The sequence below is a fragment of the Podarcis tiliguerta genome, assembly GCF_965153285.1.
Source record: "Podarcis tiliguerta genome assembly, chromosome: 7".
Lineage (NCBI taxonomy): Eukaryota > Metazoa > Chordata > Lepidosauria > Squamata > Lacertidae > Podarcis > Podarcis tiliguerta.
The window spans coordinates 23,562,107-23,575,759 of record NC_139540.1 but is presented as its reverse complement, the minus strand read 5'-3'; the positions used below and the strand labels follow the sequence as shown (position 1 = coordinate 23,575,759).

General features: G+C 39.2%; 1 protein-coding gene across 3 annotated transcripts in view; it reads right to left on the bottom strand.

The window, feature by feature from the left end:
• The window catches only part of STK3 (serine/threonine kinase 3), a 113,249-nt gene that overhangs the window by 56,527 nt on the left and 43,069 nt on the right, over positions 1-13,653 (bottom strand). For all 3 annotated transcript variants that reach the window (XM_083451215.1, XM_083451216.1, XM_083451217.1), the window contains exon 9: positions 3,770-3,968. In XM_083451215.1, the coding sequence (XP_083307341.1) occupies positions 3,770-3,968 (199 nt within the window). The remainder of the gene's footprint in view (positions 1-3,769; positions 3,969-13,653) is intronic.

The window sequence follows — 13,653 nt, the reverse complement described above, 5'->3', positions numbered from 1 at the left end:
GGACTACTTGAAAAGTATTTGTGAAGATCAGACAACATTTGTAGGTTTGCAAGAAGTTTTGTGAGGAGTATTATTGGAAGTACTGCAAAAATGGAGAAGGGGAAGGATGATTTGTTAAGAGATGTAAAAGCAATATAAAGTTAAGAAATGCATAAGAAGTGGTTAAAACGGTGGATCATGAGAGGTGCTGATGGAAGTCTAAAAAGATTGTATAAGTGATAAGTTTTGTGGTACGTTTTATAGTGTGTGTGTGTGTGTGTGTGTGTGTACATACATACACACACACACACACATACACACACACACACATATATATATATATATATATTTGCTTTCGTAGATTTTCACGGGTACAGGAATGCAGGTTTTGGTGTCCTCGGGTGTCTTCCCGTGTAAAAGTTGGGGTGTCTAGGCGACGTTTCGACGAGGTCTCACTCGTCATCTTCAGGCTGGTGCTTTCGGCTTCTTGTTACTGGAACAGAGCAGGATCTCAGTGTTTGAGTTCCTATAAATACTGTTGAGGAGGTGTGGTGTATAGCCTCCAATGTTCTGGGCAGAGAGGAGGTTCCCAGGCTAGTGTGCCTTTTCTTCTTTTGTTCCTTAATTACTTGAGGGATATCTTGAGTGATTTCTTGAGTGATTTCCTGAATCCCACTTAGCCAAACCAGGGTGGCACCTCCGGATGCTGCACTCCCCTGCAATCCCTACACAGATCTGGCTGGCACAGGCCACAAAACCACAGCTCGCCCCTATACACGAAGCCAAGCCAGAGCACAACCAAGTGCAGTACAGCCATCTTCTCAGAAAAACTCTTCACAAAGTTCAAGAGTTCAAGACACGAAGGCTTTAGCAACTAATCCACACCTAATGACCCACCTAAGTGGGATTCAGGAAATCACTCAAGAAATCACTCAAGATATCCCTCAAGTAATTAAGGAACAAAAGAAGAAAAGGCACACTAGCCTGGGAACCTCCTCTCTGCCCAGAACATTGGAGGCTATACACCACACCTCCTCAACAGTATTTATAGGAACTCAAACACTGAGATCCTGCTCTGTTCCAGTAACAAGAAGCCGAAAGCACCAGCCTGAAGATGACGAGTGAGACCTCGTCGAAACGTCGCCTAGACACCCCAACTTTTACACGGGAAGACACCCGAGGACACCAAAACCTGCATATATATATATATATATATATGAAGTTCAGAGGTAGAACCTGCCACCACAATACCACACTTTACAGACTTTTACAAGTCTGTAAAAGGTTATAATGGACCACAAACCCATGGAGTTGTGTATATTTCCAAAAAATGAGAGAAGCTAGAGTATGTATGGGAAACTTAACATTAAAAGAGGGTACTCATTCTGCAATTAAAAGAAATGTTTTCTTAAGAGTTGCACAGCGCATCTTGCACATAAAAGACTCCAGTCAACGGTGACTATGGAGTGCAGCGCTCATCTCGTTTCAGGCCAAGGGAGCTGGCGTTCGTCCGCAGACAGCATTTGCGGGTCATGTGGCCAACATGACTAAACCGCTACTGGCACACGGAAGACCATGACGAGTGCCAGAGCACACAGAAACAGTGTTTACCTTCCTGTTGCAGCAGGAGCTATTTATCTACTTGCACTGGTATGCTTTCAAACTGCTAGGTTGGCAGAAGCTGGGATACTGCAATGGGAGCTCACCCTGACATGCGGATTCAAACCGCCAACCTTCCAACTGGCAAGCTCAAGAGGCTCAGTGGTTTAGACCACAGCGCCACCCGCATCCCTTCTCTTTCACATATACCATGGACTGGAAAGTTGTGCCTATCTCTTTGTGAATATATTTCCATCCAGAATAATTCATCCATTATTCTTCTTGGAACTCTTACATTTGCTTTACATAACATTATCTTCATGATGTTTTATAATACCCTTCTACCATATGTTAAATATTAGTTCAAGATTTTGATAATAAATCTCTCCATTATCCACAGAAGTTTATAAAGCAAATACCTATTCCAGCATCGTACACAAATTAAAACATGTATTAAGTGTTTTATGGATTGAATCATTCTACTCAAGAGTCATCACTCATCAACAGAACTGTTTATTATCTTTTAGCTGGAGATAAAAATCCCTGGTCTACTGTACATAAGCACTGCAAAATAAACAAAATCCTGTCTTAAATTGCCAGCTCCACTTCTACAAGTCACAACAAGCATGTTTCTAACATTCAAAGAAGTTAAATCTTTTCAGACTTTAATATGGCACATAAAGCTGCTTCAGTTCATCCTAGCAATAGATTATATTAGGCTAACTTTGTCATATGTGTATGGCAAGATAGCCATCAGATGGGCAACTGATGTTTCTTCTGCATTTCTGGAGAGAAAATATTAAGACACTTTACATTGCCAGGAGTTATGACTGAACAGTCATACCACCAATGTTTTAACTAACTTCCAGCAGTGCTTTTGCAAAACTTAATTCATTCAGCTGAATGTGTTGGGAGAGACGAAATGCTTTTGGAAACCTCAGTTAATATTTGAAGGCACTGGGCAAAAGGCAAGCAGTTATAATAGCAAAAGACAGAAAGTTTGTGACAAGGAGTTAGACTAATGCCAAAATTGTGCATTTACCTTTTGAACAGATAGTGAACACATTAGACATCTCACGACACATTAAGCCATAAGCTATAATAAAATGTGTTTTTTCACCAACTGGCAGCATGCTAATGCATACTGCTCCATTCTAAGTTTTAATTTATATATTTTTTAACTGTTGCTATATCTCTATTGTCCCCGTTATACCTAACTGCAAATTCAAATGTATCCCTATTGTGATTTATGACTTCCTTGATACTGTATGTAGGCTGGAACTACATACTGCTCCATTGTGCCTCTTTTGCTCCTCCCCGCACCTCCTTTTCCTCAGCCAGACTCCTTCCCTTATTTCTTCTCAGCATTGCAAGACAACCAGCACTTGTGGTTTGTTTCTCTTCAAACAAATCACAAGCGGAAACCAAAGTGGCCAAGCCAACATCCTGGTTTGTTTCCCCCCAAGTGCAGAAAAGGAGGGAAAGGGGAGGATTGAAGCGAGCATGATTGAGCAGCGTGCACCAACACACTTTTTCGCTTGCGGTAAACCATAGTTTATTTTTAACCATGGCATAACAAGATGTGCAAACCAGGCCAATGCTTTATGACATCATTTTTAAAAATATACCCTTTACAACCATTAACTCCTGGCTATAAATCTATATGACTATCATAGAACTGGCTCCAAATGGCTCTGGGTTTGACTCATGTGCCCTTAATGAAAAGTGTTCTATAGTTCTAAAATATATTTTGATTTTTCCAGTTATCCTACGTGAAATGTTATGTGAATGACTTAAATAAAAATGAAATCACACTTAAAACTTACATTTAGTTCCATAATATAGCATGAAGTAAGCACAGTATTTATAACTAATATTACTAATAAAGGCAATCCAGAGGTTGTAAGCCGTCTTGCAGAAGAGATCTGTGAGTTCATGAAATTTTCTGCCCAAGGGCAGACATGTTGTCAGGGAAAACTAGCTCAAGTACACATGTGAATCTCATCTGCACAAACCACAAGAATGTAGCCAATATCTACATGGACAACTTCCTTTCCCAAGGTTTTAACTCCAACATTCTTTTGTAGAATCCATAACATAACTGATTTTAAGTGCGTATTTATTGATAACAATTTATATATCTAGAGGGAAAACAGAACATGCTTTAAACAGAAAGGAAAATTAAACATACTTTTCATAGTTCCGTCTTCATCTTCATCATCATCATCATCACTGTTTATCACCATGGTCCCCAAATCGGATTCAAGCATGGTGCTATTATGTTCAATCATTGTCTGAGCACTGTCACTCATAGTACTTGTGGCTCTCATTGTGCCGGCACTTTCTGAATTTGTCTTCACCATGGTATGGGAGTCCAGCTCATCCTCATCCTGTAAAAACGTTTAAATAGAAATTACTTCCAAAGAATTTCCAATCACACACTCTGAATGCCTTAGTTCTTTCTTCACATTATGGCTTGTCACATTTAAATTCTGGGTGATACCCAACTAAGTCCTGCTTAGAATAGAGTCATGGAAATCAATGGACTTGTGCTCTATAACACTGTGAAACACTGTAACATTTCTTGTTTCTCATATTGAATTTTGGGGCATGACAGATTTAAGATTTATGGTCATTTTCATGGATAGGAGAAGGGCTGTAGCTCAGTGGTAGAGCATCTGCTTTGCATGCAGATGGTCCCAGGTCCAAACCCCAGGAGAGAATGCCGTCTAGAATCCTAGAGAGATGTTGCCTATAACTGTAGACAGTGCTGAGCTAGATGGACCAATGCTTTGACTTGGTATGTGGCAGATTCCAATGTTCATCATTTCCATTCTTCTCCTTCCCCATCCCCACTCCACAACTTGAAGCCAAATAAATGTTTAGTTGTTTTGCTTGGTACACCTTTTAATTCTCACTTTCTCTCTCTCAAATATTAAAGGAGCTCAGAGCAGCAAACACACAAGCAGTAAAAAACCTAAAAACCATTCCAGTACAGATGCAGTAGGGAAAGATCTCTACTTAAAAGGCTTGTCGCTTCTCCAACATTGTTGTTCCTTCCTCATTGCTCCTCGATAAATTAGGCTTGGTTAAATGTTACACGGGACACGGGTGGCGCTGTGGGTTAAACCACAGAGCCTAGGACTTGCCGAGCGGAAGGTCGGCGGTTCAAATCCCCGCGATGGGGTGAGCTCCCGTTGCTCAGTCCCTGCTCCTGCCAACCTAGCAGGTCGAAAGCACGTCAAAGTGCAAATAGATAAATAGGTACTGCTCCAGCAGGAAGGTAAACGGCGTTTCTGTGCGCTGCTCTGGTTTGCCAGAAGCGGCTTAGTCATGCTGGCCACATGACCTGGAAGCTATAAGCCGGCTCCCTCGGCCAATAAAGCGACATGAGTGCCGCAACCCCAGAGTCGGCTACGACTGGACCTAATGGTCAGGAGTCCCTTTACCTTTACTTTAAATGTTACACAGAGAGAACTAACATGGTAATTGGGGACAACGAGCAACGTTAAGGAAAAATTTAACGCTTTCCCCTTTTTTGTAATAGCTACCTGAAATATAACCTACAAGGATTTTTTAAAAATATGTCATGTTTTCCACTGTATTTTATTGTCCTATCTACCTAGATAATTCTTCAAAACTTTCCCTAGTAAGCACCAAAGCACACTTGGTTATGCCCCACACTGCCCTGCAGCCCCAAGTGCATCCTCAAAAGGGGGAACCCCCAGGTGCAGATCGGGGGGAGTACAGTGGTACCTCGGGTTACATACGCTTCAGGTTACACACTCCGCTAACACAGAAATAGTGCTTCAGGTTAAGAACTTTGCTTCAGGATAAGAACAGAAATCGGGCTCCGGCGGCGCGGCAGCAGCATGAGGCCCCATTAGCTAAAGTGGTGCTTCAGGTTAAGAACAGTTTCAGGTTAAGAACGGACCTCCGGAACGAATTAAATACTAAACCCGAGGTACCACTGTACTTGATACAACCCAGTTTTTACACATCACCAGCAACACGACAAAAACAACTGGAAAGCATTCTGTGAAAGAAGAATCTCAAAAACAGAAAGAGGATATATGCATCCCCCTTACTGTTAATTCACATGACTTGCCCACCTTGCCTGTTGTTTACTCTCACTAATACTAGCTCTTCAATGCCTCAGGCAGCAGCCTGTTACACAATGTAGTTTTAACAGAAATTTAACAAGAACTTAGAAAGCTGCCTTATAGAGTCAGGATGTTGCTTCATCTAGCTCAGCACTGCCTTCACTGAGTGGTAGCAGCTCTGCAGGATTTCAGACAGGGGTCTGCCCCACTCCTATCTGAAGATGCCAGGGTCTCAACTGCAGCCTTCTCCATGATAAGCAGTTGCTCTACAAGTGACCTAAGGCTCCACCCCTAGGGACATGTATAAAAACCTCAATAGAAATCAGTCCAGGAGATCAAAAGGGCATTGCATATCATGTAAAAAAAATTTAAAAAAAAAAAATCTCAATGGGCAAAGGCAATTCCTTTCATTTGTATGTACTTAAAGGGTTTGTTAAGCTATGATAAAAGGGGGAAGAAGAAAACCCGTTGATACTTTGTAGAGAAGTATCTGCTGAGCAGATGCTTCGGGACCGTGGAACAGAGTTAATTCCAGCAAAGGATACAAAAGCATTTCCAATCAGTGGCAGTAATGTGCCAGGAATGTAAAACAGAGAACTGATGATAATCCAGTTCATGAATCATAAAACCCATATGGAATAGAAGTATTTGAAAACATTATTAGGAAATCCTACTCTCTTTCTGAAGTCAGATTTAGAGGATGTGCACAATATCCCAGCTATTTAAGGACTAACATGCTGTTCTGTGCCTCAAGTCCTGTTACAAGGGCACATTCTACAACCCACAAAAAAACATCAGAATGCAAAAGAGCTGCTTGTTGATTGTATAAAAGCTTCCAATTAAGTGTTTAATTTTAGGTGACTCAATAAAAAGCAAATTCTTTGATTTGTAGCCCTCTTTGAGGGCCAAATAAAACCAGCCAAATATGCTTCGAAAGTCTATCCTAACATCGAGTTTACAAAATAGCCCTACGGATTTCAATGGCTAATGAAAAAGCCACGTACCACTAATCAGTGCCATCATGAAGAAAACAATCCTGCTGTCCTGGGGGGAGTAAACTTATGAAGCACTGACTGTGTCTGATGATACCCATGACACAGACTAAAACTATAAAAATCAGGGTTGCTGGCATTATTGTATTTATTTTTTTTAAGTTGCAAGTTAGTAAGATAAATTCAGCTTAAAGTGCACTGGCTGTCTTTCAGGAATAGATATTTTTCTCTAGCCTATTTGCAGAAAGATAGACTAATATTTTCATATGCAAAAATATATGTGGAATGTAATTCAAATGCCTAAATGTGTGTTCTACTGATTTATAAATCAATAAAATCACGACCTTGTTTCCGGGGGGGGGGGGGACCCCTAAATACCACATTGTTAACAAAGTTTCTTTTGAAATAAGTGATTAAGTGAGCCACAGCTTCAGAGATAAGTCTCAGTTTATGGGCCATAATGAAAATCAGCAATTAACAACAGCAGCACAAGAAGAAAGTCATGGTAACAATTTGCTACTATTCACAATTCCTTGCTGAGTTTGTCTTATAAATCAAATTTCTACCATTTCCTTTTCCCCCTTGCTGTACATGTCAGTCCTCTAACATAAGATCTCTTTCAAATGTCTCCTTCCACACTTTTTAATATCTCTACCGCCATTTCTTCAGATTCAAATACCTTCAGGACTTGTATACTCTCCTTTATATAAACAATAATCAGAGTTTTCTATTTCACGTCCACGGAATAGAATTAATACAATTTGTTGAATTTGGATCTAAATCCATAAATTCAAGCAAATTTATTTACAGGTAATTAAAAAGAACTGTTCAGGACTATTGTAACCACTGGAAATCCCTAAATTTCTCTCATTTCATGTTTCACTATAGAAAGATTTGCAGAACCCTCTAGGTCAGGGGTCAGCAACCTTTTTCAGCTGTGGGCCGGTCCACCATCCCTCAGACCATGTGGTGGGACAGACAATATTTTTTGGGGAGGGGATGAACAAATTCCTATGCCCCACAAATAACCCAGAGGTGCATTTTAAACAAAAGGACACATTCTACTCATGTAAAAACATGCCGATTCCCAGACCATCCACAGGCCAGATTGAGAAGGCGACTGGGCCACATCCGGCCCACGGGCCTTAGGTTGCCTACCCCTGCTCCAGGTTTTCGCTCCATCATGAATGGAAGGGGCTTCTGTTCAGTGGCTGTATCACTCACAAAGGGGGCCTTCAATGAATGCAACTCTCCTTCAGTGAAAGCTGTATTACTGAACTATGCTAAATTATATTAATCTTGCTTATCCTCTCCAAAAGAAACATGGAATCAACAAGAAATATTGGTTGAGTGAGCAAGAAAGCAATGGGTTTTACGGGCCTCCTTGCTGATGGATGATTTCTGTTGAGTGCTCCAAAAACAAAACTTTTTGTTTCCAATTTGTTTCTACTCAAAATAAATATGTTCACAAGCCTATGTGTTTGTGCTCTTCCCAAGGGCAAGTCTGCAAGACTGGCAAGCCAGAAAATTACATGGAACCATGCACACTCCATAATGCACTGTTAATCGCACGGTGAAATCCATGCCTTGTCAACCAGAATACCTACATTTCAGACGAAGTGAAGAAGGTAAGGAGGACAACAATACCACCTACAGAAAGCAATTAAGTCTCCCATTTATCCTAACATAGCTCCTCATTACAGCATCAACATGCTGCACCCCTTAGTATTGGATTTCCTTCCATTTTAAGCAGGAAACGCATAGCATTTCTAAAAGAAAATTCAGTTGCTTCAGATGTTTTGGAGAAGCCTTGTCTTTTTGTCCAGGCTTTCCCTGACCCATAAGGTTGGTACATGTTTGAGTCCTCTGAATTTCTGTTTTATTTGCTTTCATCTACTTTTATGTGTTTTTATACTCCTGCTTTATTGGTTTTAGGTTGTGTTTTTGTTTTAATAATACAGTGTTTGTTTTTTAGACTGTACACAGCTTATAGATTTTTGAAATATGTAGCAGCCTATAAATGCTTTCAAATGAATTAATGAATCAATATGAAACTCTTTACATACTAATAAACAGAATATCATGTCATAAAAAAACAAGTTTGGACATTCCCTCAAGACATGTTTAATGCCTCAGTACTACACCAGGTAGGGCCACTATTTTCCTTATACAAGGAATGTATATGCACTCCTCCTGATGGGAGAAAAATTAAAAATATAATTGTAAGTTCCCTTATTTATAAATTGCAGTATTTCTAAAATTATATCTGTTCTAGCATGTTAGAGACAATTATTTGGTTGGGATTTTTTTAAAGCAGTATGCCCACCACATCTACAGCAGTCACATTAAATTTAATATTAATTATATGTGACAATCTTTTCCCATTAATTTTCATATTAATTATATATTAAAAAAACCTTTTCCCATTCAGATGCCATGTCTTTTATGCTGTACAGCTGGGAGAAAGTTTGCTGATTTTTAAGTTTTCTGCAATTCGTCTCTCTACTCTTTATTTCTGATCTGAAGTATTCAAAATTTTCTATAAAAGCAATGATAGCATCTGCCAAGGAATTTGGAAATGCTTTTCTAGATCACTGGGCCAAAAGGGCAACATAATTTGAGTGCCTTGATGTAAAGCTGGAATCTTGTTGAATAAACAGCACAGAAAAAAAGTGAAAACAGATTGTAGAATTAATTACTCTACCCGATACGGTTGTAAGCAGTCAAGATGGCCGATATATGCAGTGCAACTCACAGAATTGTAGAGTTGGAAGGTACCCCAAGTGTCATCTAGTCCAACACCCTCCAAGGCCGGAAACTTTTGCCCAGCGTGGGGCTCATGACCCTGAGATTAAGAGTCTCACTGGAGAGTTGCTGCCAGTCAAAGTAGACCATACTGAGTTAGATTGGCCAGTGGTGAAACTCTGTACAGCGGTACCTTGGGTTACATACACTTCAGGTTACATATGCTTCAGGTTACAGACTCCACTAACCCAGAAACAGTGCTTCAAGTTAAGAGCTTTGCTTCAGGATGAGAACAGAAATCGTGCTCCGGCGGCGCAGCGGCAGCAGGAGGCCCCATTAGCTAAAGTGGTGCTTCAGGTTAAGAATCATTTCAGGTTAAGAAAGGACCTCCAGAATGAATTAAGTACTTAACCCAAGGTAGCACTGTATAAGGCAGCTTCCTATGTTCTTCCTGCACATTCTTTTAAAACAATTGTGTTCTGTAACTTAAAGTAATTAACAGTTAATGGACTGGATGAACTTGTGCTTTTTAAAAATACACACATACACAGACATGTATTCTAGGAGAGATTTCAAGAAATTTGTACTGTGTTCATTATTAGGGTCAGGCATTTTTTTCTAGTCAGGAAAACGTTTGAATAGGTTAGCTTGGCTACCGATAGCCTTTATCTTCCCCTACAGTATGTTCATTCTATTAGTTCAACAGGCAGAACCTTGCTTTGTAAATATCTGAAGGTTCTCGGAAGATGTAATGCACAGCACAATTTAACAAAACGTATCTCTCCCCACCCACCCCTTATCGTTAGTAAAGAGAAAAGAATTTGAGATCCATCTTGGATCTCAGTATCAATTTTAACTAATCTCTGTCTTATATACGCAAGATCACTAGAGGGCAGCAAAGACAAGTAGAGTGTAACACACAACTTTGCGGACTTAAAAGAACTAAATTTAATACTCTATACAATAAACACCTCATCACTGCTTTGGGGTGGGGAAAATGTGAATATAATTACAGTTTGCTTTTTGAAAAATTACTGGAGTAGCCTATGATCGCATAAAAGATGAGGAAATTCAGGAGCTCTAAAAACTGAGCATTTGAGCAAGTTTTTCAACAAATATGACAACATGTACAAATACTGTAAAGTGAAAGAGAACTATATATCAGATTCACTACTTCCGTGGGTTAATCATTATTGTCAATTAGCACATAAAAAGTTATTGTGCTATTTTACAAGCTATCGTAATAATGGGCACACTTCAGTGCTAGCTAAAATCGTACTGATTTCTCTTCCTCAAGAAGTCATAGGGATCCAATTATTTGATTAACATTTAGAAAAACTTAAATGAATGGAGCCATAAAATGTATATGGCACTACAGCAAAGGTGTGGAGGAGGGGGACTCCTGCTCTTTATTAAAAATAAAAATTAATTACTGGCCATAAGAAAATATTTCATAAGAAAAGGTTGCCTTAAGCAACAACTGGACAGCATATTTACTCACATCTTTTGAAAGGCACACAAAATTCAAAGAATCCTGGCCTGACTTAAAAATAAGTAGGTTTCCAGCTATAATAGTTTCAGAAACACTTTTGAAAAACATGATGGCAAAACAAGAAGGCTTGAAACAGGAAGATGATTCAGCTCTTTTTAAACTTTCCTGATTTCTAACTCTCTCAAGAGTTAATATCAAGTAATTAGATAGATAAGGAAGTTGAACTGTAGGAATTAGTAACATGGAAGCAAGCATACTACACCAATAAAGCGTACTGTTTTTTTGTTCTTTGTTATTACCATACAAAGCACAACATTTTATTTTTGTCATTAGGAAGTGTTTTCAAACAATGTGGTAATGTAGATATTGAAATGTGAAGCAAAAAGATACACTAAGAGTTGACTATTAGTTCATTTCTTTAAAGATCCTTTGAAATAAATATTTGGACATGTTTCTTGGGCGCTGCCAGGCAACGAGTTGCTTTACGTTTCCATAATACAGCTGCCTGACATCAGAATCAAATTTGCATCACACTTCAAAAATGCATAAAAGAAGAGATAGATCATGTTTAGTAATGCTTAAACCAACATTTAAACTTTGATATTGGGATTAACCTTCTGTAGAGTACTCAGCTTGGACTTTTTACTTAATTAAAAAAATCTGTAAAGTTACCTCAACACCTATCAAAACATGTCAGTTTGTCAGAATACATTCTCATCAGACAAGCTATTCTTGTAACATGCCTAAACTCAACTTCATGAGCTCTATTATTGACCATATTCCACATAGCTTTCAAGGAAGGTAGACACTGCTACTTGTTTATAAAAGTTGCCCAGACTACAGGTGTGCCAGTTGAACTTTTGAGGATATACGATATGCTGAAAACAACAGGCTTGTGGCACTAACAAATGAAGTGTTATCTGATGAAGTGGATTGCAGTCCCAGAAATAATATGCCATAATGAATGTGTTACTCTGTAAGGTCTGCAAAACTGTTGTTTTTGCTGCAAGAAACTAATGCAGCTACACCTCTGGGTAAATAATTACCACGGGTTATTTTTCTGTAATAAAATTCTAAAGGGCAATAGATCATTTCATTTTATTTATGAAACCTGACATCAAGCAGCTCAAAATTTTGCAGCCTTTTCTTCAATCAAAGTACTAGTTTTAAATAACTTTGCAGCTGGTTTGTCATAACTGTTTCTTTAAAGGTATCTAATAAGAGAAGCACCGCAAGCTAACTTTTCATAAAATTCAGTATCTCAATAGCTCAGTTTTCTCAGTATTACATGAATGGAAGTGCTAAGAAAGATTTAGCGTGTCTGATAGATGAAGAGATGGTTCTAAACACTGTCCTCAAGGAAAAGATGTCCAGCGAAAGAAAAAATGACCACTGATCATGCTACTTGAATTTCTCTTTCTAGATAGAACGACAACTGGTGAGAATGCTGTGTGTCACAATAAATGCTCTTGTCTATATAAGCAGTCCAACGAGGGCCAGATTTGGTGAAGTGAAGGGCCGTGAGGGCCGACCAAAGGGCCAACCAAAGTTGTTGAGCTTTTTTTTTAGGATTTTACCCTAGGAAATGAACTGCCACAGAGGCCAGATTAAACCGACCGGCAGGCCCGATTAGGCCCCCGAAACAAACTTTGGACATGCTTGGGATATAGGAACAGGTAAGCAAATCCCTTTTACTTGACAAATTGAAGAATGCACACATTTTCAATTTTTTGCAGAAGTCTCTGTCAAGCCAAAGGGGAAAGCAGATACCAGGAGAAAACTATTTACTAATGTAAATGCTTTGAGTCACCTCTGATAAGATTAGTCACCTAGTCACAAAAGACACAGCACAAAACACTGATAGACAGACATTCACAGACTGCTGCTATACTCCCATTAGCCCTTAGATATCTACTCAAATTGTTGCTTGTATTTGGCAAGGTTATAAATTTAATTCTCTAACATGTTCTTTAAAGGTTGTATAGCCAATTATTATTAAAACAAGGGCCAGAACAGGTAAGATGGTCATACTAGAGTTACTAAATGTCCACACACACCATGCCTTTGTTTATAGTAGTTTTTCTATGAGAAAGAATATATTTACAATCTCAAGCACGTTTATGTTTTGGCCATGAGAAACTGAGCAATCACTTTTCCCCCATAGTCTTGATTCTATCTGCTCCCGAATGCAGGTAAAATATCAAGACTGCATTCCCACTAAAATGGAGACAGACTGCTTTTGAGCCAACTGCCCACCCCTTTCTAATAATTAAAAACTTACAACAAACCTACAAACTGCTTTTGCAATCTGGGGTTTTACATGGCACTTGCCAGGAATAAAACTCAGAAAAACCCAGGGGCAACTCTCCTGATCACAACTGATCATTTAAATATGTAGATACTGGCTGGTTCATATGCATCACTAAACCATGGTTTAGCGTGGCATGACCAACCTCAGCAAGCCTGAGCAAGCATCAGCTTGTGTATTCCTCCTCCTGAACAGCTGGGAGGAGTGCTGGTGAGATTATTTTCATTTTGGAAGAAAAAATTGAAATGGTTTTTTAAAATAAGCTAGCTTCATAAACCATGGCTTGAAGATGGCTCATTTAGCAACCACTGGCTTGTTTTAAAGCAGGATTCCCAATGCTAAGCCACAAGGGGGGAAAGCAAGAGGGCGGAACACAATGCTTCGCTAGCATTAAACCATGGTTTAGTACCGCGTGCAAACCAGCTCCATGGAACT